Below are 25,180 nucleotides of genomic sequence, written 5' to 3' on the forward strand. Positions count from 1 at the left end.
CAAGAAGTGGAAGGTTGGACATATGACCAGGGAAGAGTATAAAAATATTGCTCGGGCATGTAGGAATGATATCAGGAGGGCCAAATCGCACCTGGAGCTGCAGCTAGCCAGAGATGTTAAGAGTAACAAGAAGGGTTTCTTCAGGTATGTTGGCAACAAGAAGAAAGCCAAGGAAAGTGTGGGCCCCTTACTGAATGAGGGAGGCAACCTAGTGACAGAGGATGTGGAAAAAGCTAATGTGCTCAATGCTTTTTTTGCCTCTGTTTTCACTAACAAGGTCAGCTCCCAGACTGCTGCGCTGGGCATCACAAAATGGGGAAGAGATGGCCAGCCCTCTGTGGAGATAGAGGTGGTTAGGGACTATTTAGAAAAGCTGGATGTGCACAAGTCCATGGGGCCGGACGAGTTGCATCCGAGAGTGCTGAAGGAATTGGCGGCTGTGATTGCAGAGCCATTGGCCATTATCTTTCAAAACTCGTGGCGAACCGGGGAAGTCCCGGATGACTGGAAAAAGGCTAATGTAGTGCCAATCTTTAAAAAAGGGAAGAAGGAGGATCCTGGGAACTACAGGCCAGTCAGCCTCACCTCAGTCCCTGGAAAAATCATGGAGCAGGTCCTCAAAGAATCAATTCTGAAGCACTTGCATGAGAGGAAAGTGATCAGGAACAGCCAGCATGGATTCACCAAGGGAAGGTCATGCCTGACTAATCTAATCGCCTTTTATGATGAGATTACTGGTTCTGTGGATGAAGGGAAAGCAGTGGATGTATTGTTTCTTGACTTTAGCAAAGCTTTTGACACGGTCTCCCACAGATTCTTGTCAGCAAGTTAAGGAAGTATGGGCTGGATGAATGCACTATAAGGTGGGTAGAAAGCTGGCTAGATTGTCAGGCTCAACGGGTAGTGATCAATGGCTCCATGTCTAGTTGGCAGCCGGTATCAAGTGGAGTGCCCCAAGGGTTGGTCCTGGGGCCGGTTTTGTTCAATATCTTCATAAATGATCTGGAGGATGGTGTGGATTGCACTCTCAGCAAATTTGCAGATGATACTAAACTGGGAGGAGTGGTAGATACGCTGGAGGGGAGGGATAGGATACAGAAGGACCTAGACAAATTGGAGGATTGGGCCAAAAGAAATCTGATGAGGTTCAACAAGGATAAGTGCAGGGTCCTGCACTTAGGACGGAAGAACCCAATGCACCACTACAGACTAGGGACCGAATGGCTAGGCAGCAGTTCTGCGGAAAAGGACCTAGGGGTGACAGTGGACGAGAAGCTGGATATGAGTCAGCAGTGTGCCCTTGTTGCCAAGAAGGCCAATGGCATTTTGGGATGTATAAGTAGGGGCATAGCGAGCAGATCGAGGGACGTGATCATTCCCCTCTATTCGACATTGGCGAGGCCTCATCTGGAGTACTGTGTCCAGTTTTGGGCCCCACACTACAAGAAGGATGTGGATAAATTGGAGAGAGTCCAGCGAAGGGCAACAAAAATGATTAGGGGTCTGGAACACATGAGTTATGAGGAGAGGCTGAGGGAGCTGGGATTGTTTAGCCTGCAGAAGAGAAGAATGAGGGGGGATTTGGTAGCTGCTTTCAACTACCTGAAAGGGGGTTCCAAAGAGGATGGCTCTAGACTGTTCTCAATGGTAGCAGATGACAGAACGAGGAGTAATGGTCTCAAGTTGCAGTGGGGGAGGTTTAGATTGGATATTAGGAAAAACTTTTTCACTAAGAGGGTGGTGAAACACTGGAATGCGTTACCTAGGGAGGTGGTAGAATCTCCTTCCTTAGAGGTTTTTAAGGTCAGGCTTGACAAAGCCCTGGCTGGGATGATTTAACTGGGAATTGGTCCTGCTTCGAGCAGGGGGTTGGACTAGATGACCTTCTGGGGTCCCTTCCAACCCTGATATTCTATGATTCTATGATTTGTTGCAGCAGTTAAGTGATTCGTGAAGGAGGCATGGGATTGTGGAAAGAGAATGTGTAGTTTCATGATTAAAGCAGTTGATTGCTGCCCTGGAGATTTAGATTTTATCCCTACCTTTGTCTCAGAGTTCTTATGTGATGGTAGGCAAGTCATGTAAACCACTTTTTTCACAGGTGGTCACTAATTGTGTGTTCCTCATCTTCTGGGTGCCCAAAGTGAGACCCTGGCATTGGACTTACAAAAATGCCGAGCACTCACCATGGCAGCTGAAATCAGTGGGAACTGTGCTTTGAATGTATAAAGTGATGTATAATGCTAAGTGTTCTGAAAAATCAGGACCTAAGTATCTCAAATTGGGCACCTAAAATTAGTGGGAACTAGTGACCTTAATCTCTCTGTGCCTCATTCATAAAATGGGAATAATACCCCCGCCCCTTGTCTTGCAAGGTTGCTTTGAGAATTAATGTTTGTAAAGCACTCTGATACTATAGGTATGAGCACGATAGAAAACCCAGGAGAAAATTAATAATTCTATGTTACAGGATTTGAATAGTGTGCAGTAAATAAGACATTGCACCACACATTTGAAAGAATGAGATTGAAGCGAAATACTGAATAGCTGCTTATTAAGTGAGCACCTTCCATCCTGTGCACTGAATGAAGCAGGGGTCCTGTGGAAAAAATAGTATGTGATCATGTAATTAATAGCTGTATGATAATGAATATGCACAAGGGAGCAGAATGAAGGTTGCACAGGCAACCTTTAACTGTAGTTTTCGTGTGTGTAACTTCCTTGGTTTATTAAAAACAAACTCAAAAAAACTAGCTTTGGGTATGTCACATATTGACACCCACACAGTTAATCATCAGAGTTAGAACATTTAGATCCACTGCACAGACATCTACCACTTGAACTGAGGGAGTAACTGGTGGTGGTGGTAGTACTAGTACTAGTAGATTGTCATTCTTTAAGCAGACAACTACTAGAAGGGGGTGAGATGTACTTTGTGAGTGGATTTCACAGATACTTACAGACAGCAGAGGAATAATAAGACTCAAGAAACCTGGGTTCCATTACAGGCTCTGTAGGGGAGTGTTCTATAATGGTCACAGACCCTTCTGCCTGTTCCCCTTCCACCCCGTCCCCTCCAACCTGTCCCTGGCTCAGTCATGTCTCTGCCTATCCTACTCTGCCTACTCTGTCTCTGCCTATCCTCTCCGCCAGCTTCTCATCCCAGTTCCCTGCCCCCAGCCAGTCCCAGTTCCTTTCCTGCCCTGCCTCCTTCTGCCTAGTCTTCTTGCCCAGCCAGTCTTTCCACTTCCAAGCTCTTTGATATGTCCCACTCCTGTTTGTTCCCTCTCAGTTGGCTTGCAGCCTCCCCTCACTGGCTTCTTATCCAATTTCAGTCCCCGCCCCCCCACTCCCTCTCTGGCTTCTTGTCCCAGTGGTTTTGCCTAACTAGTCCCAGTCCCCCCACCTCACATAAACAGATCTGTCTCCGCTCCTCCTCCACTCCAGTTCCACCCACTTTGGCTCCCAGTATTTGTACCCAACCAGTCCCAGTCTCCTTCTCTCCCTGTCCCCCAATTCCAGTCTCAGTGGGCTCCTTATTCTTATCTACTCCCTCCCTTCCCTGTTGCATTTAAGTCAGGTGGTCTCCTCTACGTTGCTGGGTACGAGGAGAGGGATCATTTGAGAGCAGAGAAGAGAGAGGTTCTCTGCTCTCAGTTCTGGTGTCTAGTCCAACCGAACTATTACAGGGCAATTACAGGGAAAGTCTCGCTTTGTCCGTGCAGCCCTGCTCCGTTGCTCTGTGGGGATGGCATATGTGTAGTCCTGTCATACATAGGAGCTCTGAGAATTTGGAGCATGGTCAGTTGCTCTGTGGGAATGGTGCATGCACTGTCTGGTTAACAGTAGGAGCTGTGAGCAGCTGGATGGAATCTTTGGAGGTTTCAGCTGTTAAAACTTTTTAAAGTCTCTACTGACTGCCAACTGAGATTTTTCAGTGGCTTACAGTATGACCACATTTGGCAGATTTTCACTGGAGCTGCAATAGGCACATCTTCGGACACAAAGACCGCCACCCCTCCAACTTGCCAAATTTCATGTCCTGCTCCAAAGTATGAGGGCGCTAGAGCTTCTGAAAGGAAAGATCATCAGGATTTCTTTTAATGTTGAAAACAACATATTTTCTCATAACCTCATTCTCTGAGATGGCTGAACCCTTTTGGAAGAAACTCCCCTCCCGCTTCCCCCCCAAAAAAATTCAGCCAACCTGCTACCCCCTCAGTTCTGTGGTTTAAACCCTGCGAGGACTGTGGCAAGTCTATGGCCAGGAGTAACCCGCACACTTCTTGTTTGGAGGAGGATCATCAGAAGCACCGCTGCAAAATCTGCTGGGGGTTTTGTCCCAGAACCCTTAAGGACAGGGAGAAGCGGCTTAAGGGCCTCCTCATGGAGGCTGTGCTCCGCCTGCAATCCAACCCCGGGTCAGCAGATCCCACCATGAGCACCTCCTACTTAGTGAGGAGTGCGCCAGTATAATCGATGCACGAGCAGGGGCTGAGGAAGGACTCCTCAAGAGACGCTCGGCACCGCCACAACTCTGCCTACAGACTACTGGGAGGCACTGGTCCCAATTCCTGGTGCCACAAAAGAAAAGGAGGCCTGAGAGGGATTGATTTTCTCCAAACAAGCCGAAGGAGCCTGCTGCAGGGAGACCTGAGTTGGGCCACATCACCTTGGCCCCACCGCCTCCAAGGGTCATGTTGACTCTTGCCCCTGTGGGGGTTCAGTTGAATCCGAGCCCTCACCACTCTCCAGGCTGGCACGGCTGAGAGCTTGAACTCCCCTCCATGCCAGAGGCATTCGAGGCGGCACAGGACCTCATGAGGCTGACGGCACTGTCCTTGCTTCCGAGGAGAGATACATCGCTGGTGACTGCCCGACCCCTGATACCATGAAGGGGCAAGCTGGTGATGATGACATGCCACTCTCCATCCCCTGCACACCACTCCGTGGCATGGGCTGCCCACGTGGGGGAGCCACACTGGTCCCCCAGTCCCGAGCATCACTCGCCAGCACCACTCCTCCATGGTCTTTGTACTCTGAGACCTTGGAGGCAGAATCCTATTGCTCTGATATGACCAGAAGCAGAAGGTCCAGGTCCCCGGCGCAATTGGCAGCCCTGTCCGGCACCATGGCCAGGCAAGTAGCAACCCCCAGCACAGTGGCCCTTCTGGACACCCAGGGCTTATGATCAGAGCCAGGGTCGGAGCTATGGATTGTGGTCCAGATCAGTGTCAGGCCACCGGCACCATTGGCACTGAGGGCATGGGCGATAGTGACACCTGCTTCTGTCGCCCTGGCTCCATCAATGTCAACACCTACACCGCCAGCTTCGGTACCGCTGTCAGTGGCATCGTCAATAGTGGGCCCGGCAACCTCAGCACTGGTGGTTCCAGCACCACCGACAGTGGGAACAGCGGCTTGGGAGCACCGGACACCGCATGACCCCCTCAGCGCCGAGGGGAGGGAGCAGGCCTGTCTCCCAGGGTTCTCCTCTTTGTCCTCCCTGGCTGACTCTGTGGCGGGCACATCAACGGCCCCAGCCCTGGAGGATAGCAGGGTCCTGCAGCAGTTACTGTGGCGTGTGGCCCAGAACCTGGGGATCCAGGCGGAGGAAGTGGTGGAGGATGCCGACCCCATGGTAAAAAGAAAAGGAGTACTTGTGGCACCTTAGAGACTAACAAATTTACTTGAGCATAAGGTGCCACAAGTACTCCTTTTCTTTTTGTGAATACAGACTAACATGGCTGCTACTCTGGACCCCATGGTAGACATCCTCGCCCACTCTGGCTCTCCTGTATTGCCCTGCTGCTGATAAAAACAATCAGCAAGACCACAAAAACCTTATGGCAAACTCTGGCCTCCTTGCCCCCTACAGCTGAGAGGAACAAAAGGAGGCATTTCGTCGCCTCCAAGGGTTACGAACGTCTGTATACCCACCCCACACCAGATTCCTTGGTCGTGGATGCAGCCAAGCAGCACGAGTGCCAGGGCTACCAGGGACCCTCCCCAAAAAAACAGGATTGTTCAGTGGGGGGATTGCAGCTTCGCATCTCAAACCAACAGGCCATCATAAGTAGGTTCTCTTTCAACACCTGCAGCGCGGTGGTCAGATTTGCTGAGCTGCTGCCGCAGGACTCCCACACAGAATTCTCTGTGCTGGTAGAGGAGGGCAAACTCATCTCCTGGGCCTCCCTGCAGGTGGCTCTGGATGGAGCAGATGGCTACAGGGGTGGCCATGAGGAGGAGCTCCTGGCTTCAGGTCACTGGTCTTCCTTACGAAGTCCAGCAGACCATACAAGACCTCCCTTTCGAGGGCTTGGCCGTTTTCTCGGAGAAAACGGATAAAAGACTCCACAGTTTAAAGGACTCGAGGGCCACCCTCAAGTCCCTGGGCCTCCATACTCCCGTGACTCAGTGGAAGCATTTCTGGTCACAGCCTCCCCCACAATTCTACCAACCGCAGACCCAGCAGGACGGTTCTCGGAGGAGAAACAGAAGCGGCAGGAAAAGACTGCACACATCCTGAGGCTGGGGCTCTGGCCAGTCCAGTCCGTCTTTGGGCCAGAAGTAGGCCTTTTGAAGGTGCGCTCGAGGATGATGTACTAGTGCCACAACTGGATCTATCCCACCTTACCTTTTCATCCCAACTATCCCCTTTCTACCTTGTATGGGCCTGTATCACATTGGACCATTGGGTGCTCCGCACGGTAGAGAGGGGATACTCCCTCTAATTCTCTGCCCCCCTGCCCTTCCCCATCCCTCTTCAGGCACCCTTCTCATGAGCAACTCCTCGTACAGGAGGTGAAATCGCTTCTGTTGCTGTGGGCAGTGGAGCTGAAGGGCAAAGGCTTCTAATCCCTGTATTTCCTAATACCAAATGCCAAAGGCAGCCTCAGGCCCATCCTAGACCTGTGAGATGTCAACAGCTTTATGAAGAAACTGAAGTTCCGCATGGTCTCTTTGGCCTCCGTTATCCCTTCCTGGGATCCAGGGAACTGGTATGCCACCTTCGACTTGAAGGAAGCGTATTTCCACATAGTGATCACACTGTCCCACAGAAGGTACCTCAGTTTTGTGGTCATCCACACCCATTACCAGTTCACAGTCTTCCCTTTCGGCCTGTCAGTGGCACCTTGAGTACTTACCAAGGGCATGGCAGTTGTGGCCGCGTTCTTGCACAGGCGGCAGGTACAGGTGTTTGAGTACCTCGATGACTGGCTCACCAAGGACCACTTCAGGGTTCAGGTGGAGGCACAAGTGGACTTCATAAGAACAATGTTTGACAAACTGGGCGTTCTCTTGAACGTGGGAAAATCAACGCTGTCCCCGGTTCAGAGGATAGAATTTATAGGGGCGGTACTGAACTCGACACAGGTCAGGGGATACCTCCTGGAAGCAAGATTCCAGGCCCTAGGTGATATCATTTGAACTCTCAGGCAGTTCCCTACCATCAGAGCAAGGAATTGCCTGAAACTGCCTGAAACTCCTAGGACATGTGGCCACTTGTACATGCGACGCAACAGGAAGTGTCAGCAGTTTTGCTCCTTACTGAATCACAGCCCAGGCTCCCATCACAGATGCATTCTTTTCCCATGGGGAGACTACCTCTTATATGCGTTCCCTCCCATTCCTCTTGTTCACAAGGTACTCCTCAAAGTACGAAGGGGTGAAGTGTCGGTGATATTAATAGCTCCAGCCTGGCCCTGCCAACAGTGGTACACACCCCTCCTCGAAATGTCTGTGGAAGCCCTGATCACCTTAGCACTCTTCCCGGACTTGTTAACTCAGGATCATGGCTGTCTGCAGCACCTGAACCTTGAGTTGTTGCACCTCAGGTCATGGAAGCTCCATGGCTGAACCTGATGGAGCTCTCCTGTTTGGACTTTGTGAGACAAGTATTCCTTGGCAGTAGGAAACCGGCCAAATGGAAGAGATTTTCAATCTGGTTGGCACAACACTGTCCGTCTCTGATCATGTCCATACCCCTTATACTGGACTACCTTCTACACCTCCAGCGTTCCTCCATAAGGTTGTCTCCCAGTTTCATGTCAACCAGAATGTTTTTCTCCCATTTTTCTACTCTAAGGCACAGTCAAGCAGCAGGGAACAAAAACTTCATTCACTGGACATTCGCCAGGCCTTTTACATTGAGTAAACCAATCCATTCCAGAATTCCATTCAGTTGTTAATCGTGGTAGCGGACAGAATGAAAGGGCTTCCAGTCTCCTCCCAAAGGATTTCATCATGGATCATGTCCTTCATCCGGGAATGCTACGACCTGGCGAAGATACCTGCCCCTCCGCTCCCAGCGCACTCCACCAGGGCACAGGTTTTGTCAGCAACAGGCACACATTCCAACCCAGGAAATATGCAGAGCGGCGACGTGGTCCTCCATTCATACATTCCCATCGCATTATGCCGTTACCCAGCAGGCCAGAGACGATGCAGCCTTTGGTTGGTAGAGCGGTGCTTCAGTTAGCGAACATTTAAGCTCTGACCCTGCCTCCAAATTTAGGCTTGGAAATCACCTAATTGGAATTGACATGAGCAATCACTAGAAGAAGAAAAAATGGTTACTGACTTCCTTGTAACTGTTGTTCTTTGAGATGTGTTGCTCATCTCCATTCCAATACCAACCCTCCTTCCCCTCATCAGAGTAGCCGGCAAGAGGGAACTGAGGGGGTGGCAGGTCGGCAGGGCCCTATATGGAGCGCCATGAAGGCGCGACCCCTGGGGGTGCCCAGGCTGACTCTATGAATACTGCTAGGGGAAAAATCTTCTGGCTATTGTGCATGCAGTGCACACGCACACCGAATTGGAATGGACATGAGCAACACGTCTTGAAGAACAACAGTTGCAAGAAGGTCAGTAACTGTTTTTTATCGTCTTCAGTTATTAAATGAATCTCACATCCACCTATGATATGTATAATTATGTAAAATTAATACAAAACTGTATTAAAATAATAATAAGGTTGCAAAGTTTAAATGTTAGGAAATGCTTGCAACTTTAATTCTGTCCCCTTCTATGTATGACTCGATACTGTACTTAATTACATAGTCACCTATTTTTTCCTCAGAACCCTTGCCTGGTTTAGTGCACAACAAGGCTGGTACTTAGTGTATGAGGCAGCTGTTCAATATTCCTGTTAGCTAGCAGCAGTAGTAGGCTATCCTCCTCTGTGGACCAGCCACAGTAGGGGGGAAATGAAATATACTGAGTCTGTGAGTTATATACAGTTAGGAGGTCTAATTCCAAGCATCTGAGGTCAACTCTGTACTGACTCTCTGCATGCATTATAGCAAGGTTCAAACTCGGTACAGATCTCTACTACTTGAGCTAAAGGACTAACCTCCATCAGTTAGCAGCAATAGTAGGCTGTTATCCTCTGTGGGCCAGACAGTAAAGGGGGGATGTGTAACATATTGAAACAATGAGTTACACATGCAGGAACTACCTCATGTTACAGACCCCCAGGCTAAGCACAGAGATTTGACAAATTCTTTCTGAGAGGCTGTGTGGCTAAGTGGATGAGTTGTCATATTAGAGACTTAGGGTGAAAACTTGGCCTCCCTTGAAGTTTCTGTCAGAACTCCCTTTTACTTCAATGGGCCCAAGATTTCACCCGGGGACTCTAGTCCCAGCTGAGCCAGAAACCACCTTATTTAACCTTCCAGTTATTTTTTCTGTAAAATGGGGGGTGGGGCTGAGACTTGCCTCCCTCCTAAAGTAGGAGGATAAAGGTCTGTCTCTATAATGGGGATTATGAATGGCACACAATTATTTTACTAAAAATACTACAGAATTATTTGCACAAGTGAGTAGAAGTATTGAATCTACATCACCTGTCTCCCACTCATTGGGCTTTCCCTTGTGCTAACAAATACCTTGCTAAGGGGCAGGGAAAGATCCATTTTGTTTGTGTCCCAGCTGGAGGCTCATTTCTGTGTGACCACTTCAGAATGATGCCTGGAGCGTAGTGGGGCCTGGGACCGTGCACCTTGCAACTGGATGTTCAGAGAAGTGTTGTGTTGTGTTTTTTTGTTTTTAAAGCACCAAGTAAAACATTTTTCAGAGGATTCTCTTTTGCTAAGTTAGATTTTCAGGTGGACAACCCGTGGCCTACCCCCCACCCCCCCGAAGTATAACAGTTTCCTGTAACTGGAGACTGTCCCAAATGCTACTCTATGTCAGTTTTTAAGAAGAGGATTTTGTTGGTAGAACTAAGATATGATTTCAATATGTAGGATGTCAAAATAAAGTATGAGCCCTATTAGATGCTGTCATTTAATATAAAAATACTAAATTTAACTAGGGTTATAAATATTTGACAACTGAGAGGTTATACTAGAATATTTCAGGATATAGGATTGTTTAGGACTATATATATTAATCTAGTTCTCTCCATTGCATTTCATTCTCTTTTGCCTGCATTGATATATTTTTAATTACTATGGGTACAAAGAACATCTGTGCTTTTGAGGTTTCTGTGAGCTTCTAAAACAAAATAACTAGAGCAACTGATCCTTCTTCAGAGCAAACTGGAGTATCCTCTGATACCTTTTTCAGTTTTTTCATGGCATTTCCTGTTTTTCTAACAAAATAAATCCCTTACTTTATTTATTTCCAGAAACCTAAACTAGCATAAGTACTTCCTAAGATCCTTTTGGGGAACAGTTCGTCTTGCACCAAGTATTCTGGCCAAATGATGTTGTGACTAAGGTGTGTGATAATTTGGAACATTTTCAAGCATCTGGTATTTTGATTTAACTTCTCCCCAAACTGTACTTTATAGCTGAACTGCAAGCTCTTTCTATGTAGTTGTCTTTCCTGTGCAGCCTGCATCTCACTATATGTAACTGTTAATATACTTCCATGACACTTTGAAAAAGCATGTAGTATCTTTTTGGCTCCCCACTCCATCCTCAATTAAAAATGGGAAGCTGTAATTGTGTAACAAGGTAGTCTGCCCCTTTAAGGCTGGGCATCTGGGGACAACCAGCCACATTCAATTATCAGACCAGATGGGAAGGGGGTCAGGTGATTCCTATACAGAGCTGAGAGAGCTGCAGGAGGGAGGTTGGCTTCTGTGGCATGCCCTAGAGTAATGGAGAGACACTCTGGCATCTGGGCCCCTGCAACTCAGAGAGCTGTTTTTGGCAGAGCTATTCAGCCTACTATAGCACAGTGATACTCAGACTGTGGTTTGTGAGCTGAAAGTGGCTCTTTAATGTGTCTCCTGCAACATTTTGCAGCACTGGGTATCAAAACACTGTGTTACTTAATTATTACCCAATGTAAAAAGAAAAGGAGTACTTGTGGCACCTTAGAGACTAACAAATTTATTAGAGCATAAGCTTTCGTGAGCTACAGCTCACTTCATCGGAGCTGTAGCTCACGAAAGCTTATGCTCTAATAAATTTGTTAGTCTCTAAGGTGCCACAAGTACTCCTTTTCTTTTTATGGATACAGACTAACATAGCTGCTACTCTGAAACCTACCCAGTGTAAGTTATTAATCAGTCAGGATGCTTTACTATGTTATTAATCGAATAAGTTATCAACTTGCACTAGGGTATTATCTTATTTGCTGTGAGAATAATATATGTTGTGGCAGGGTGGTCATCCGCTCCTGCCCCAAAGGGCTTGAAATCAGCCCTAGGAGAGGGCTAAGGCTGTGAGAGGACTGCTGCTAGGGAAAGCAGCAAGCCTCAGCTGATTGGGAAAACAGCAACATCTGCAGCCATGCCCCAGTCAGGCCCCAGGTGGCCTTTATAAGAGGGCCCTGGGCTAGGAGGAGACACTCTTTCTCTAGATGTTGAGAGGGAGGGGCCTGATTGCTGGGAGCTGAGCAGGGTACCTAAAGTGGAGTGGAGCTGGGGACCTCTGGCTTGGAAAAACCCCAGGCTGCAGGCCTTGTAGAAGGCCTACCAGTGGAGCAGAGCTGGGGAAAGGCCAGAGGAGCTCGCTCTGGACTGAGAAACCCCCAGGCTGCAGGCCTTGATGAAGGCCTAGGAGAGGGGTACTGCGGTTTCAGAGGGCAGCCCAAGGGTAAGCAGGAGCAGCAGGTCCAGACCCTCCTTGCTGATGATGAGTGGCAATTATACTGCAGTCTGCCTCATGGAGCGGGGGCTAGCTGGTGACTGGCAGTAGCCAAAGACTGAGGCAAGGTGGGGATAGAGGTTGGGGTTCCCTGGGGGGGGGAGAGACCCAGATCTGTGGGGGTACTGCCAGGGGGCAGCACCACGCTGGGACTTGGGGCCCAGCAGCCAGCGGGACACCGGCCTGCAGAGGGCAATCCGGAGGCTGGAAATGCTAATTCCCTGGACGACCAGCAGGAGGCGCCGCAGGGGTGAGTCGCTGCCCCGCTACTTTGTGTGTGTGTGTGTGTATATATATATATATATATCTCACTAAATATTTCCTCTGTCCTGCTGTTTAAATATGAATATATAGTACTATAATAAATGAAACAATGAATTCACACTATTGTGACTCTCTTGGGTAATGCTGATTGCTAATTTTGCTCCTGAACCACTAAGGTTTGAGTATCACTGCTCTAGCATATATTCTCTCTGGGACTATTATTTGGCTAGATCCACCATATCGGCTTAGTGCTGTAGTGCCTAACTTTAGGTACTGGCTTCCCAGTGGAATCTTCAGCCCAGAGTTAGCCACTCAGGCTCCTTATACAATGTATGGGGAGTGTCAGGGGTCTACAAATGGGATTCACAAAATCCATCACACTGAGCAAGGAGCCGCCTCGGCTAGCCAGCATGAAATGCTGAGAAGAGAAGTATGGCCTAAGTATGGGAATTAAGTGTCCAAGGCTATGCAACAGGAGGCACTTATCTCCACAAGCTCTCCTGGAGTTAGGGATCTAAGCCAGATCAGTCCTTTTGCACAGAAAATGAAGAGGTGTTACTCCCCCTTATAACCCAGTGATTAGGGCACTCACTCAGGCTGTGGGAGGCCCAGTATCAAATCCCCAGTGGGTCTGCTTTGGAGCAGGGATTTGAACTAGGACTGTCAAGCAATTAAAAAAAATTAATTGTAAGAATAAAAAAAAAATTGTGATTGATTGCAGTTTTAATTGTACTGTTAATAATAGAATACCATTTATTTAAATATTTGTGATGTTTTCTACGTTTTGAAATATATTGATTACAGTTACAAAACAGAATACCAAGTGTACAGGACTCACTTTATATTATTTTTATTACAAATATTTGCACTGTAAAAAAGATAAACAAAAGAAAGTATTTAAATCAGTGGTCCACAACCTTTCTTGTGGGAATAGCATATTGCTATTCCCAGAAGACTGTGGCGGGCGCCGGACACTCCACCGCCGAAATGCCGCCGGCGGTTAAGGAGCGTCGCCGCCGAGAAACGGCAATGCTCGGCAACGATATTTTGGAGGCAAGGTGTCCTGCGGGGGCACAAAAATGCCCCGGTGGGTGCCATGGCTCCCGAGGGCACCGTGTTGGGGACCCCTGATTTAAATTCACCTCATAAAAGTACTATAGTGCAACATCTTTATGGTGAAAGTGCAATTTACAAATGAAGATTTTTTTTTTTTTTTTTTTACATAACTTCACTCAAAAATAAAACAATTTAAAACTTTAGCGCAGTGTTTCTCAAACTTTTTGTGCTGGTGATCCCATTTGGACTTTAAAAAAATTGTGATCCCCCCGCCCCCCCCCCCAAAAAACCCCAAAATTCTGATCCTTTACTTCCAGCCTTGTGGGGCTTAGGCCTGTAGTCCCGCTCGGGGTTCCAGGCTTCAGCCCTGCTTGGGGCACAGGGCTCTGGGCTTCATGGGTAAAACAGCTTACAGAAATGTAGGAAATGTGCTATGTGAGGGAGCATTACGTTTTGGGGTTGTGTTTGTGTTTTGTTTTTTTTTTTTTTTACAGTGAAGAGCAACAAATTTATAAACAGTGTCTGTAAGCCTGTGATAGAATTCCTGCCATGTAGCTTAATTCAGTGCAGCACAAAGTCTAAATTCTTCTGACATGGGTGCAACTCCATTTGAAGACAAAGTTGACTAATGAGGTGAAATCCTGGCTTCACTGAAGTCAATGGCAAAACTCCCATTTGCTTCATTGGGGCGAGAATATCACCCATAGTCTCTGAAGAAAGAATAGTGTAGTCATGATGATGAATAAAGAAAAGAACATCATTGTCATTTCTAAATCATCTGTTTTTGTTTCCATTTAGAATACTATCACTAATTTAAGAAATTTAGCTTCCAGTGTGTGTAATAAATCTGTCAATTTTTTTCTGCCAAGAGTAGTATTTGATAGTACTTTCTAAGTAGATTCCTCAGATAAAATTGTGTGATGTACAAACATTTAATTACCATAAGCTCCTGGAGAGACTTACTTCTTGTTGCTTCTAGCTATATTTTCAGGTTCTAGGAATTACGCTGTGACTTTGTTTCTGAAATCTTTAACAACTGGCTTTAAGCCTACAGTACTGCAGTTTGGGTATTACAGAAGTGTACTTTATTAATCTCTTTGCAATCAGTCCAGTTGGATCCAGAATGCTTTTCCATGGTTAGTATTCTTTTTTACTTAGTAATGGTTCTCATGAAAACTTTATTTCTATCTGAAGCATTTCTCCTTATGCCATCTTAATAAAATGTTTTTACAAATGCCTGTCTCTTAATTTGTTTTGTGTTCCTTAAAAATATCTATTCAGTTTAATACAATTTTGAAAAAATGGGATAGGACACGTAAGATTCATAGGGTAGAATAAATTGTCTGTTCTTGTTAACCAAAGACGCACTATTGCCTATTTGCTAGGTTGGGACAACAGGATGCAGAGTTGGTATAGTGACTACAAATGCCAACTTGAAGAACTGTAAAACTCATCTGGAAATAACATAAACCCAGGATCAGTGAACAAAGAGAGCCTCAGAACATCTGCATGCTTGATTATGATTAAGGCTACAATTTAGTCATGGGTATTTTTAGAAAAAGTCATGGACAGGTCATGGACAATAAACAAAAATTCATAGCCTGTGATCTGTCCATGACTTGTACTACGAATACCTGTGATTAAATCTTGTGGGTGGGGCTCTGGAGAACCGTGGAGGGCGTGTTCCTGAGAGGTGGCAGCGGGCGACTGCTGCTGGGGGGGTGGGCGCCTGGGGCCAGTGGCACCAGCTGCCAGGGGCTGTGGCCCATGGCTGCTTTGGCCAGCTGCCTAGGGACCACTGCCTGGGACTGTGGCTGCTCTGGCCAGCCAGGGACTGCTGCCTGAGACCGTTGACGGCAGCTGCTCCAGGTGGCTGGAGGCAGCTGCCCCGGACTGTGGCTGCTCCAGCCAGCCAGCTGGGGATCGCTGCCACTGCTCTAGCCAGCTGGCTGGGGACCGCTGGCCGGGGCCAGGGACCGCGGCTGCTCCAGCCAACCCGGGACCGCTGCTGGGGGCTGCCGGAGCAGCAGCTGGTGTGGCTGTCCTCAGGGCCACATGAACTGCTGGCCCCAGAGCCAGCTGCTTGGGTGGCCGTGGGGCTAGCCACCCTGGCCCCTGCAGAAGTCACGGAGGTTGCAGAATGTCATGGAATTCGTGACTTCCACAACTTCCGTGACAGATACGGAGCCCTAATTTTGATATGAAGGCAGTCATAGTAAACCTGTTGGCTCTCCATTTATCTTTGATAGGGGCTTATTTCATTAGAAAAATTGGACTTCTTAGCCACAGCAGTCAGCTACAATAACCAGATGAATTATATAAGTAACTTGTCAAAAGAGCAAAAAATTGCTTAGGGAGCTCATGTTGTCATTAAAGAACCCTCTGGCAGCATGTGCTCCTAGCATCCACACCAACATGATGGATTAGATGAGCAGGTACCTATACTCTAAGTAATGGATGCTGTTTAGAAGTGTTTGTGCCCCAAGATAATTGCAGGGCACAAATTTATTTTATCAGGTGTCTTTGTCGGAGTAAAGAGTGCAGTATTTGGGAAATGGTGGTCAGCTTGGTTTGTCATCTTTTCCATCTTCACTGTTACTCAGCTCATTACCTTTTGGTAACATTCTTTTTTCTCCGCTTCCTCACTTCTCCCTAACCCCCCATCTTATATCCATACCCTTGCCAGATACTTTGTTTTTCTTGTATAACAATTCTAAATTCTGTCCTTTCTTCATCTCTGAAGTTAAAATCCCTTTTGAGGCTTTATTAATCCATAATTCAGATTATTGTATGCTCTACCTTTTTGCCTTCCACATTGTACCCCTGCAGTCTAACTAAACCTGTTCTTACTGAGATCATCTTGCTTGCCCACTACTTTGACCACATCTCCTCCTCTTCAAATCCTCCCTTGGCTTTGTCTTCCTTCTGACATAAATTATAAGGTGATTGCTTTGACCTTCACAGTTCTGCACAATTTTGCTCCTGCCAATATTTCTCATTCCTCACTTTCTACTGAGTTCTTTTTGACAATCTCATTTGCATTTTTCTTCTCTTCCATTGTGGTGCCTTCTATGCCTCAAATGCCCTTGTCATCCTGATGTGGCAAATTCCAATCCCTCAATTTTAAAATCCATCTAAGCGTAGTTCTTGTACTGAGCCTTACTGTTAATCCCCACCAGTTTTGAAGTCCTTTAATATTACATATATAAAAAGTCAAAATCTGCTGTGTTGTTGAGTAACCACATTGTTGCCTGGTCATCTTTGTGCTTTTTGGTGGTATATGGTTTGTCTTGAGGTTAAGTCTTGCTCTCATTGAAGACAATGGCCATTTTGCCATTGATTTAAGTGCGGAAAGGGTCAGGCTCTTAACTTTGTTTAATGTTGTGTTCTGTGTGTGCTGCTGGTGCACAGCAATAATTCTAAAGAGAAATAGTCATAGTGTTTATATTCCTTTTTGACGAAGCTGCAATAACAAATCGTGCAATCCATTCAATCTGTCTCGCTAATGAACTATCTAGATAATAAGTTCTACCTCCAACTGAGAACTTCTCAGATTTACACACATTTAATTCCCTTGCAATTGTTTAAAATATTCAAAATGTCATAGCTTCGATGCAGTAAACATTTCAGTAATCATCTGAATGATGTTTGAATACATATTTGACTGTTTTGGATGCTGGCCAGTGGGGGGGGGGGAACGTCTGTTTTGTGTATACATATAAATTGACTGGTAAGGTGTATGTCAGAATTGTTAATGTAACCCTGACTCATGGCTTCACTGTTATATTTTTCTTAAGTGGGGGTGTGTATGTGCCCTGAGTATGCATACTCTGCATAAAAGACAGGAGGAGGAGGAGGAGGTTGTACTCCCCCGCCTTTATGTCCAATACCCATTGGTTAGAGCACTCACCCAAGATGTAGGAGACCCGGGTTCAAATCCCCCCTCTGCTGGTTCAGAGCAGGGACTTGAACATGCATCTCCCACCTCCCTGGGGTGTGCCCCAGTCATTGGGATATAGAGAGTTAAACTCTTAATCTCTCCTGTTGAAACTGTTCCCAACAAAACGCACTGCATTGGAATAATTTGACTTTTTATTACAATTTTATCATTATTATCACTATTTATTTGTACGGTGGTAGTGCCTAGGGGCCCTGTTTGAGAATTCAGACCATATGCACTCGTTTTTCAGAAATGAAGTAAAAAGACTTTACCATCTTGACATAGGACAAGAAACAAGTAGTGGCTGGAACAAATAGATTTGGGATATGAGGAGAAGGGGTCCACGAGCAAACACTGAAACAAGCAGCTTTGAAATGTTAAATAGTCATAGGCTCATAGCTCACTGTCTGCCTAGTGATTGTCAACTGGCAGGGATTGGTAGGCATTACAGCAGAGTTTTTAAAGAGATGTTTGGAGGGGGATAAAGTAGTAGCTTTAGGTAACCCTAATATGCCTTCTTCCTCATAGCACCATATAGCATATACCAGAGAAGCAACAAGACTCAAACATGTTGAGTGACTATAGTGGGGTGAAATGAGGGAGGCGAGTATGGAAATATGACACAGTTGCCTTCCACATCTATTATTTCTCCTTCAAGCACTTATGCATGTGGGACTTCTCGGTGTCAAGTGGAGTGCCCCAGGGGTCGGTCCTGGGGCCGGTTTTGTTCAATATCTTCATAAATGATCTGGAGGATGGTGTGGATTGCACTCTCAGCAAATTTGCGGATGATACTAAACTGGGAGGAGTGGTAGATACGCTGGAGGGCAGGGATAGATACAGAGGGACCTAGACAAATTGGAGGATGGGGCCAAAAGAAATCTGATGAGGTTCAATAAGGATAAGTGCAGGGTCCTGCACTTAGGACGGAAGAACCCAATGCACAGCTACAGACTAGGGACCGAATGGCTAGGCAGCAGTTCTGCGGAAAAGGACCTAGGGGTGACAGTGGACGAGAAGCTGTATATGAGTCAGCAGTGTGCCCTTGTTGCCAAGAAGGCCAATGGCATTTTGGGATGTATAAGTAGGGGCATAGCGAGCAGATCGAGGGATGTGATCATCCCCCTCTATTTGACATTGGTGAGGCCTCATCTGGAGTACTGTGTCCAGTTTTGGGCCCCACACTACAAGAAGGATGTGGATAAATTGGAGAGAGTCCAGCGAAGGGCAACAAAAATGATTAGGGGTCTGGAACACATGAGTTATGAGGAGAGGCTGAGGGAACTGGGATTGTTTAGTCTGCGGAAGAGAAGAATGAGGGGGGATTTGATAGCTGCTTTCAACTACCTGAGAGGTGGTTCCAGAGAGGATGGTTCTACACTGTTCTCAGTGGTGGAAGAGGACAGGACAAGGAGTAATGGTCTCAAGTTGCAGTGGGGGAGGTTTAGGTTGGATATTAGGAAAAACTTTTTCACTAGGAGGGTGGTGAAACACTGGAATGCGTTGCCTAGGGAGGTGGTGGAATCTCCTTCCTTAGAAGCTTTTAAGGTCAGGCTTGACAAAGCCCTGGCTGGGATGATTTAATTGGGGATGGGTCCTGCTTTTGAGCAGGGGGTTGGACTAGATGACCTCCTGAGGTCCCTTCCAACCCTGATATTCTGTGATTCTATGATTCTATGAGCATGAAGTGAAGCATGTGTCTAAGTGTTTGCAGGATCAGGGCCAAGGCCAGTAAAAAGCATTGTTCAGGACAATGTACAAGGGGAAAAAAAGAACTTGGAGCCAGTAACTTTTGAGTTGTGTGGCTTCTCTCATCATTACCCTTTTAAAGCTATGTCCTATTGAGATGATAAACATTTTAGTGGCTTTACATGCAATTTGAGCTCTGTTCATTGAAGTCTAAATTCATATAAAAATATCCACCTGCCATCCATATACTCAAAACCCCAAATAAAATAATAGTGAAGCAAATGAATGGGAAATACAATATAACATTTAGTGACCTTGCAGTACCACTAAATGTATCTTATAAACTTAGTTATTTTCCTATAACAAATTATAATCACAGCTATAATCCACACTGAATGGTACCCATGTCTCTGTAAGTATGCAGATTATAAAGGTGGATTTAGAAATTTGACTTCATTGCAGAAATAGGTGTAATTTGTAAGAAAATGTAAAGTTGTCACAGTCTTTTCTATTTTACCATAATAAATGAGTTTTCTTACCTTGCAATCATGGGTGGGGGAAAAAAAAGCCCTACATCAACTCCCAATAAATGCTGTGCCTGAAGAGTAGTAACTTTTAATCTTTATTATTGGTTTCTTGAGCCACTTCTCCATTCATATTGAAAATATGAAGATGATATACTGGTACATTGAATTAATGTATAGAAATAGAGAGAAGTGGTGCAGGTTCTTGATATTATAACATCTGCATAGATGTTAATTATGCATGCCTATTGACTTCAGACCACTTATGTAGATAGCTAAATATGCATTTAGGTACCTAACCTTAGATAGTCATTGTTGAGAATCTTAGCTGAAGATAGCTCACCCTATTGAGGGTTAAACTGGCTCAGTTTGGGGAGATTCCAGGCTTCTATAGATGCCTCTTCTTATACCTCCTTCCGCTGTGCGTGAGATTTCTTGGAATTGTGATACTGGGAGCCATTGTGTGATAGCTCTGATACTTTCAAATACTCATGCTGAGAAATAAACTCCATATTGCATGATTCACTGATGTTATGGTTTAAAGTCCCAGAGTCACTTATTTGTCATATGCATTTTGACCAGAAAATATATTGTTTTTAACACAGTCACACTTTTTACAAACTGTAGCCTGTATGCTGAGAAGTTTTCATCTGAATGATTAAATCTAGAAAACTGTCCTTCTTTCCAGTTAAGTATAGTACTTAGTTTCCTTTACTGAGGAATATATGTTAATCAGGAATGGATGAGTTGCTTTGAAAATAAGAGTGATTAATTCGACTAGGATTTTATTTAAATAGTTCGGCATACTCTCTTGGGTTAAAGGTAATTAGAGTTTGGCAAATTTTTTTGCTGTTACTTTGACTACTCTATGACTTGGATTCTTATATTAAATCCTTGGTTGCCAAAGGCAAACCCTGTTTTTGTCAATTGTAGATTTGCAATTTTGTCAATATTTAGCATTCCCAGTTGGGTAGATTCCATTCTGGTCTTTCTCACATTGAATATTCCCTTAATCCCGCAAATAGTCCAGTTGATTTCCGTAATTAAGGTCATACTCACTGTGTGTAAGAATGTTAGAATCTGGTCCCAGGCTACGGAATATTTGTAAAATTGTTCAGCTCTGCTCTGTAGTAGTGGTTGCAGTCCAGCTGCATGTGTGCCGCATGGCTTGGCTATGGGTTAGAGAATGGGTTTTGTGTCTCATGTCCGCACATAGATCCACTGTGCAAAGGCTGTTTCCTCAGGCTTCATATCGGAGAGAAACATTTTAAGTGAGATTTTGAAAAGTACTCCGCATTGGCTGGCCCTGACTGGTCCCACTGAAGTCAACTGGACTTAGACCAGTGCTGTGGGCTGTTGAAAAGTCCTCCCTCCACTGTTAAATATTTTTATAGAAAAACTCTTAGAATGGAAATCTTGAATATGAATGTTTGTTCTTCTCCTTTACAAGTTTGAACAGAGTTAGTTAATACTCTGTGGAAAAAAATCCTGTTCAATATTTAAATACTATTAACATACATTGACCAAAATGTGAAACTAACCAATTATGCATAAATATTCGTGTTCTCTCACTTTTTTCTGTAAAGATCTAATTAGCTTTTTTCTGCTTTAAAGCATATATTTTAAGATGTTTTAGCCGTGTCCACTCTTACTTTTGTCAGGAATCTCTGGCTTATGCAAATAGAAGTCTGGAAGCAGTTCCAGGTGAGAAGGTCCTGCAAGATGCACGTGAGCAACGTGAGCAACAAAACCGACTTAAAGAGATTAATCAACAGCTGAAAAATCTGGATGGAAATCTTGTAAGTTTAAACTTGAAAGCTGTGCTGGAGTTTATAATTACATATGCTTATAAAATTAACCCCAAAAGAAGAAATATATAAGCTTCTCTAGTTTTGAGAGAGATTCCCAGTTCTAATGATACTCCCCATTTATATTTAGGGAATATCTCTCAAACTCTCTTTTAGAATGGAAGAAGCCTTTCAAGAGTGACCACTATATACACATAAAGAAGTAAATATTTTAAGTACTTTCTAATAACTTATAGAATTTAGTGTAGCTTCTTCACATATGTTTGAAGTAATTCATTGTGCTCTAACATTGACACTATGATCTAGTTTTGTTTAATTCATATGATTTTTTTTTTAAAAAAACTGACAATTCTTTACCTAGCCCAATACAGTACCTGAAGACCTCAAGTTGCAGTGGGGGAGGTTTAGATTGGATATTAGGAAAAACTTTTTCACTAAGAGGGTGGTGAAACACTGGAATGCGTTACCTAGGGAGGTGGTAGAATCTCCTTCCTTAGAGGTTTTTAAGGTCAGGCTTGACAAAGCCCTGGCTGGGATGATTTAACTGGGAATTGGTCCTGCTTCGAGCAGGGGGTTGGACTAGATGACCTTCAGGGGTCCCTTCCAACCCTGATATTCTATGATTCTAAGACCAATAGGAGGCAAGAAAGTTAAAATGTTAGTAAGTGTATAAAATGTGAATTGCAACTCAGTAACACTTTGGAAAAAAACTGCATAATTTCTCAGTGTTAACAATAATTATTTTGGGGTAAGAGAAGTGGGGGAAAGAGAAATGAAATTTACAAAGATCCTCTAACCACAAAGTATATTGTATTTATGCCTAAAACATAGAGCAAGGGTTGACAACAAGCCCAAACCTGGGTGATCACATGCATCTTCCAAACAACATATCAGACTTCTTGCCCTTTAACTCTAATTTGTGGACACATTTTTCTGTTATAGTTTGAAAGCAATGTAATAGCAAAGTTAATGCTAGGTGAACTGCAACGTTCAGAGATTTTGTTTAGGGTACGTTTCTCAGAGTTGAAGAACAGCTGCTTATTTTTTTAATAGATTATAAAGCCAGAAGGGACCATTGTGATTATTTTGTCTTACCTCTATAACACATACCATAGGACTTCCCTGAATTAATTTGTGTTTGAACAAGAGCACGTCTTTTAGAAAAAAATCCAATCTTGATTTTAAAAATTGCCAGTGATGGAGAATCCACCACAATCCTTGGTAAATCATTCTAGTGGTTAATGATAGTTTCTATTTTGTGTCTTATTTCTAGTGTGAATTTATCTAGCTTCAACTTCTAGCCATGAATCTTGTTATACCTTTGCTAGATTGAAAAGCCCATTATCAAAATTTTGTTCCCCATGGAGTTGCTTAGGGACTGTGATCAAGTCACTTTTGTCTCTTGATGTTAAAGGGATTGAATTTCTTGAGTCTGTCACTGTAAGGCCTGTTTTCCAATCTTTCTTGTGGCTCTACTCTCAGCCCTGTGCAATTATCAACATCTTTCTTGAATTGTGGACATCAGAACTTGCTTGCTAGAAAAGCACTCTGGAGAGAGAGGTTAGACATGGTGTGGGACTTTTTCCAAGAAAAGCAGGGAAGCTATCAGCCCATGAAGAGCTGTGAAAAAGGCATGTAAAGAGGCATGTAATACATGGAAGTTCTGGGGAGGGATGAAATAAAAAGGCCGGGGACAATATGATTCTGGTGTGGGCTGGAGACTCATTGTTACTGGTTCTTACTTACGGCCTTGCCCGAATTTCTGGAGAAGGTGCCCTTTTAGTTATGGCATCAACAGGGGGAGACCAGGACAGACACTGGTGGGGCTATTGTTTAAGCCTAGGGCTGAAGGACTTGTTTCTTTGAAGTTTTGGACATGTGTTTTTGTTTGGACTCTTGTGTTATGCTGAAAGGGGAGGTGTTTTCCTAGGCTGTTGCTTGAGGGCTAAACTGTAATTCACCATTGCACTAGAGTGGACAAGAAACTGAGCAGAGGGAAAACCGGCATGGGCAACTTGATGCAGGAAATCAGCCACGCTATCAGAGGCTCGTTCACCTGCACATCCACCAATGTGATATATGCCATCATGTGCCAGCAATGCCCCTCTGCCATGTACATTGGTCAAACTGGACAGTCTCTACGTAAAAGAATAAATGGACACAAATCAGATGTCAAGAATTATAACATTCATAAACCAGTCGGAGAACACTTCAGTCTCTCTGGTCACGCGATTACAGACATGAAAGTTGCGATATTACAACAAAAAAACTTCAGAACCAGACTCCAGCAAGAGACTGTTGAATTGGAATTCATTTGCAAATTGGATACAATTAACTTAGGCTTGAATGGAGACTGGGAGTGGCTAAGTCATTATGCAAGGTAACTTATTTCCCCTTGTTTTTCCTACCCCCCACCCCCTCAGAAGTTCTTGTTAAACCCTGGATTTGTGCTGGAAATGGCCCACCTTGATTATCATATACATTGTAAGGAGAGTGATCACTTTAGGTAAGCTATTACCAGCAGGAGAGTGGGGTGGGGGGAGAGAAAACCTTTTGTAGTGGTAAACATCCATTTTTTCATGCTTTGTGTGTATAAAAAGATCTTCTATACTTTCCACAGTATGCATCCAATGAAGTGAGCTGTAGCGCACGGAAGCTTATGCTCAAATAAATTGGTTAGTCTCTAAGGTGCCACAAGTACTCCTTTTCTTTTTGCGAATACAGACTAACCCGGCTGTTACTCTGAAGCAGAAATGTTTGTGTGACAAGCTGCCAAATGGTTGGATGAGGCCAGCATCTCTGGAAGAACAGAAGGCATGGCATGTGATCAATGGTGGATTTACAGTTAGTGGGCCCTGTGTGCAGCTTCATTTTTGGGGCCCCTCCTTCAGGACCCAGCGAAGAAAAAGAACGTTCTCTCTTGTCTCTTCTCCCCCCCCCCCCACCCATTTTTCATTCTTTTTTCTTCATCCTCCTCCTATATTATAAATTAAGGGGATTAAATTAAAATAAAGTGTGGGGCAGTGGGTTGGGGTGCAGGGAGTGAGGGGGTGGGCTCTGGTAGGTAGTTTGGGTGCTGGGTGCAGGCAGCCTGCCTGCCTGAGCCCTGCTGCACCGCCAGCCAGGATTTGGGGGCAGGTTGCCAGATATTTGTCCTCCATTTTGGGGGCCCCCTTGTTGTTGGGGGCCCTGTGCCAGCACATGGTTTGTTTCATGGTAAATCCGCTGCTGCATGTGATGTTGGAGAGGGCCAGAATTAGTCAGGGCTTTCAAGGCAGTAACAAGAAGCCAGAACTTGGTGTAAAGGGTGTTTAAATTTGCAGAAGTTTTGACTTCTAATATGGACTAAATCCTCTTGTAAGTTAAACTGGAACAACCTCACTGACTGATCACAGATGCTACTGGTGTAAGTGAGAGGAAATTTTTGCCCCTTGTTTTGAAAATAAGTCCCACAACTGGATTATTTTTTACTCAATTTTTGCTTCTTTGTCTCACAATGCCTTTGTTCCAAAGAGGAAAGCTCGTCAGATGATATGGGTCCTAGTCTGGGACTCATAAACCTGGATTCAATTCCCTCATCTGCCATAGATTCCTGTTGTGAACTTGGGCAAGTGACTTAGGATGGATGTTTCAAATGTGCCTCATTGATTTAGGAGCACAAGTCCCACTGACTTTCAAAGGGACTCTGCTCCTAAATTACTTAGGATTTTCAAAATGTCTATCTTTAGTTTCTCCATGCCTCAGTTCCCCATTTGTAAGGTGAGGATAATAGCACTAACCAATTTCACAAAGGTG

At 45.0% G+C, this 25,180-nt stretch overlaps 1 protein-coding gene across 2 annotated transcripts in view; it reads left to right on the forward strand.

Moving 5' to 3' along the window:
- FSIP1 (fibrous sheath interacting protein 1) overlaps window positions 1-25,180 on the forward strand; it is a 186,491-nt gene that overhangs the window by 48,669 nt on the left and 112,642 nt on the right. For both annotated transcript variants that reach the window (XM_084631968.1, XM_084631969.1), the window contains one exon: window positions 21,239-21,376. In XM_084631968.1, coding sequence (XP_084488094.1) covers window positions 21,239-21,376 — 138 coding nt within the window. The remainder of the gene's footprint in view (window positions 1-21,238; window positions 21,377-25,180) is intronic.

Source organism: Lepidochelys olivacea, assembly GCF_965140295.1.
Source record: "Lepidochelys olivacea isolate rLepOli2 genome assembly, chromosome: 6".
NCBI lineage: Eukaryota > Metazoa > Chordata > Testudines > Cheloniidae > Lepidochelys > Lepidochelys olivacea.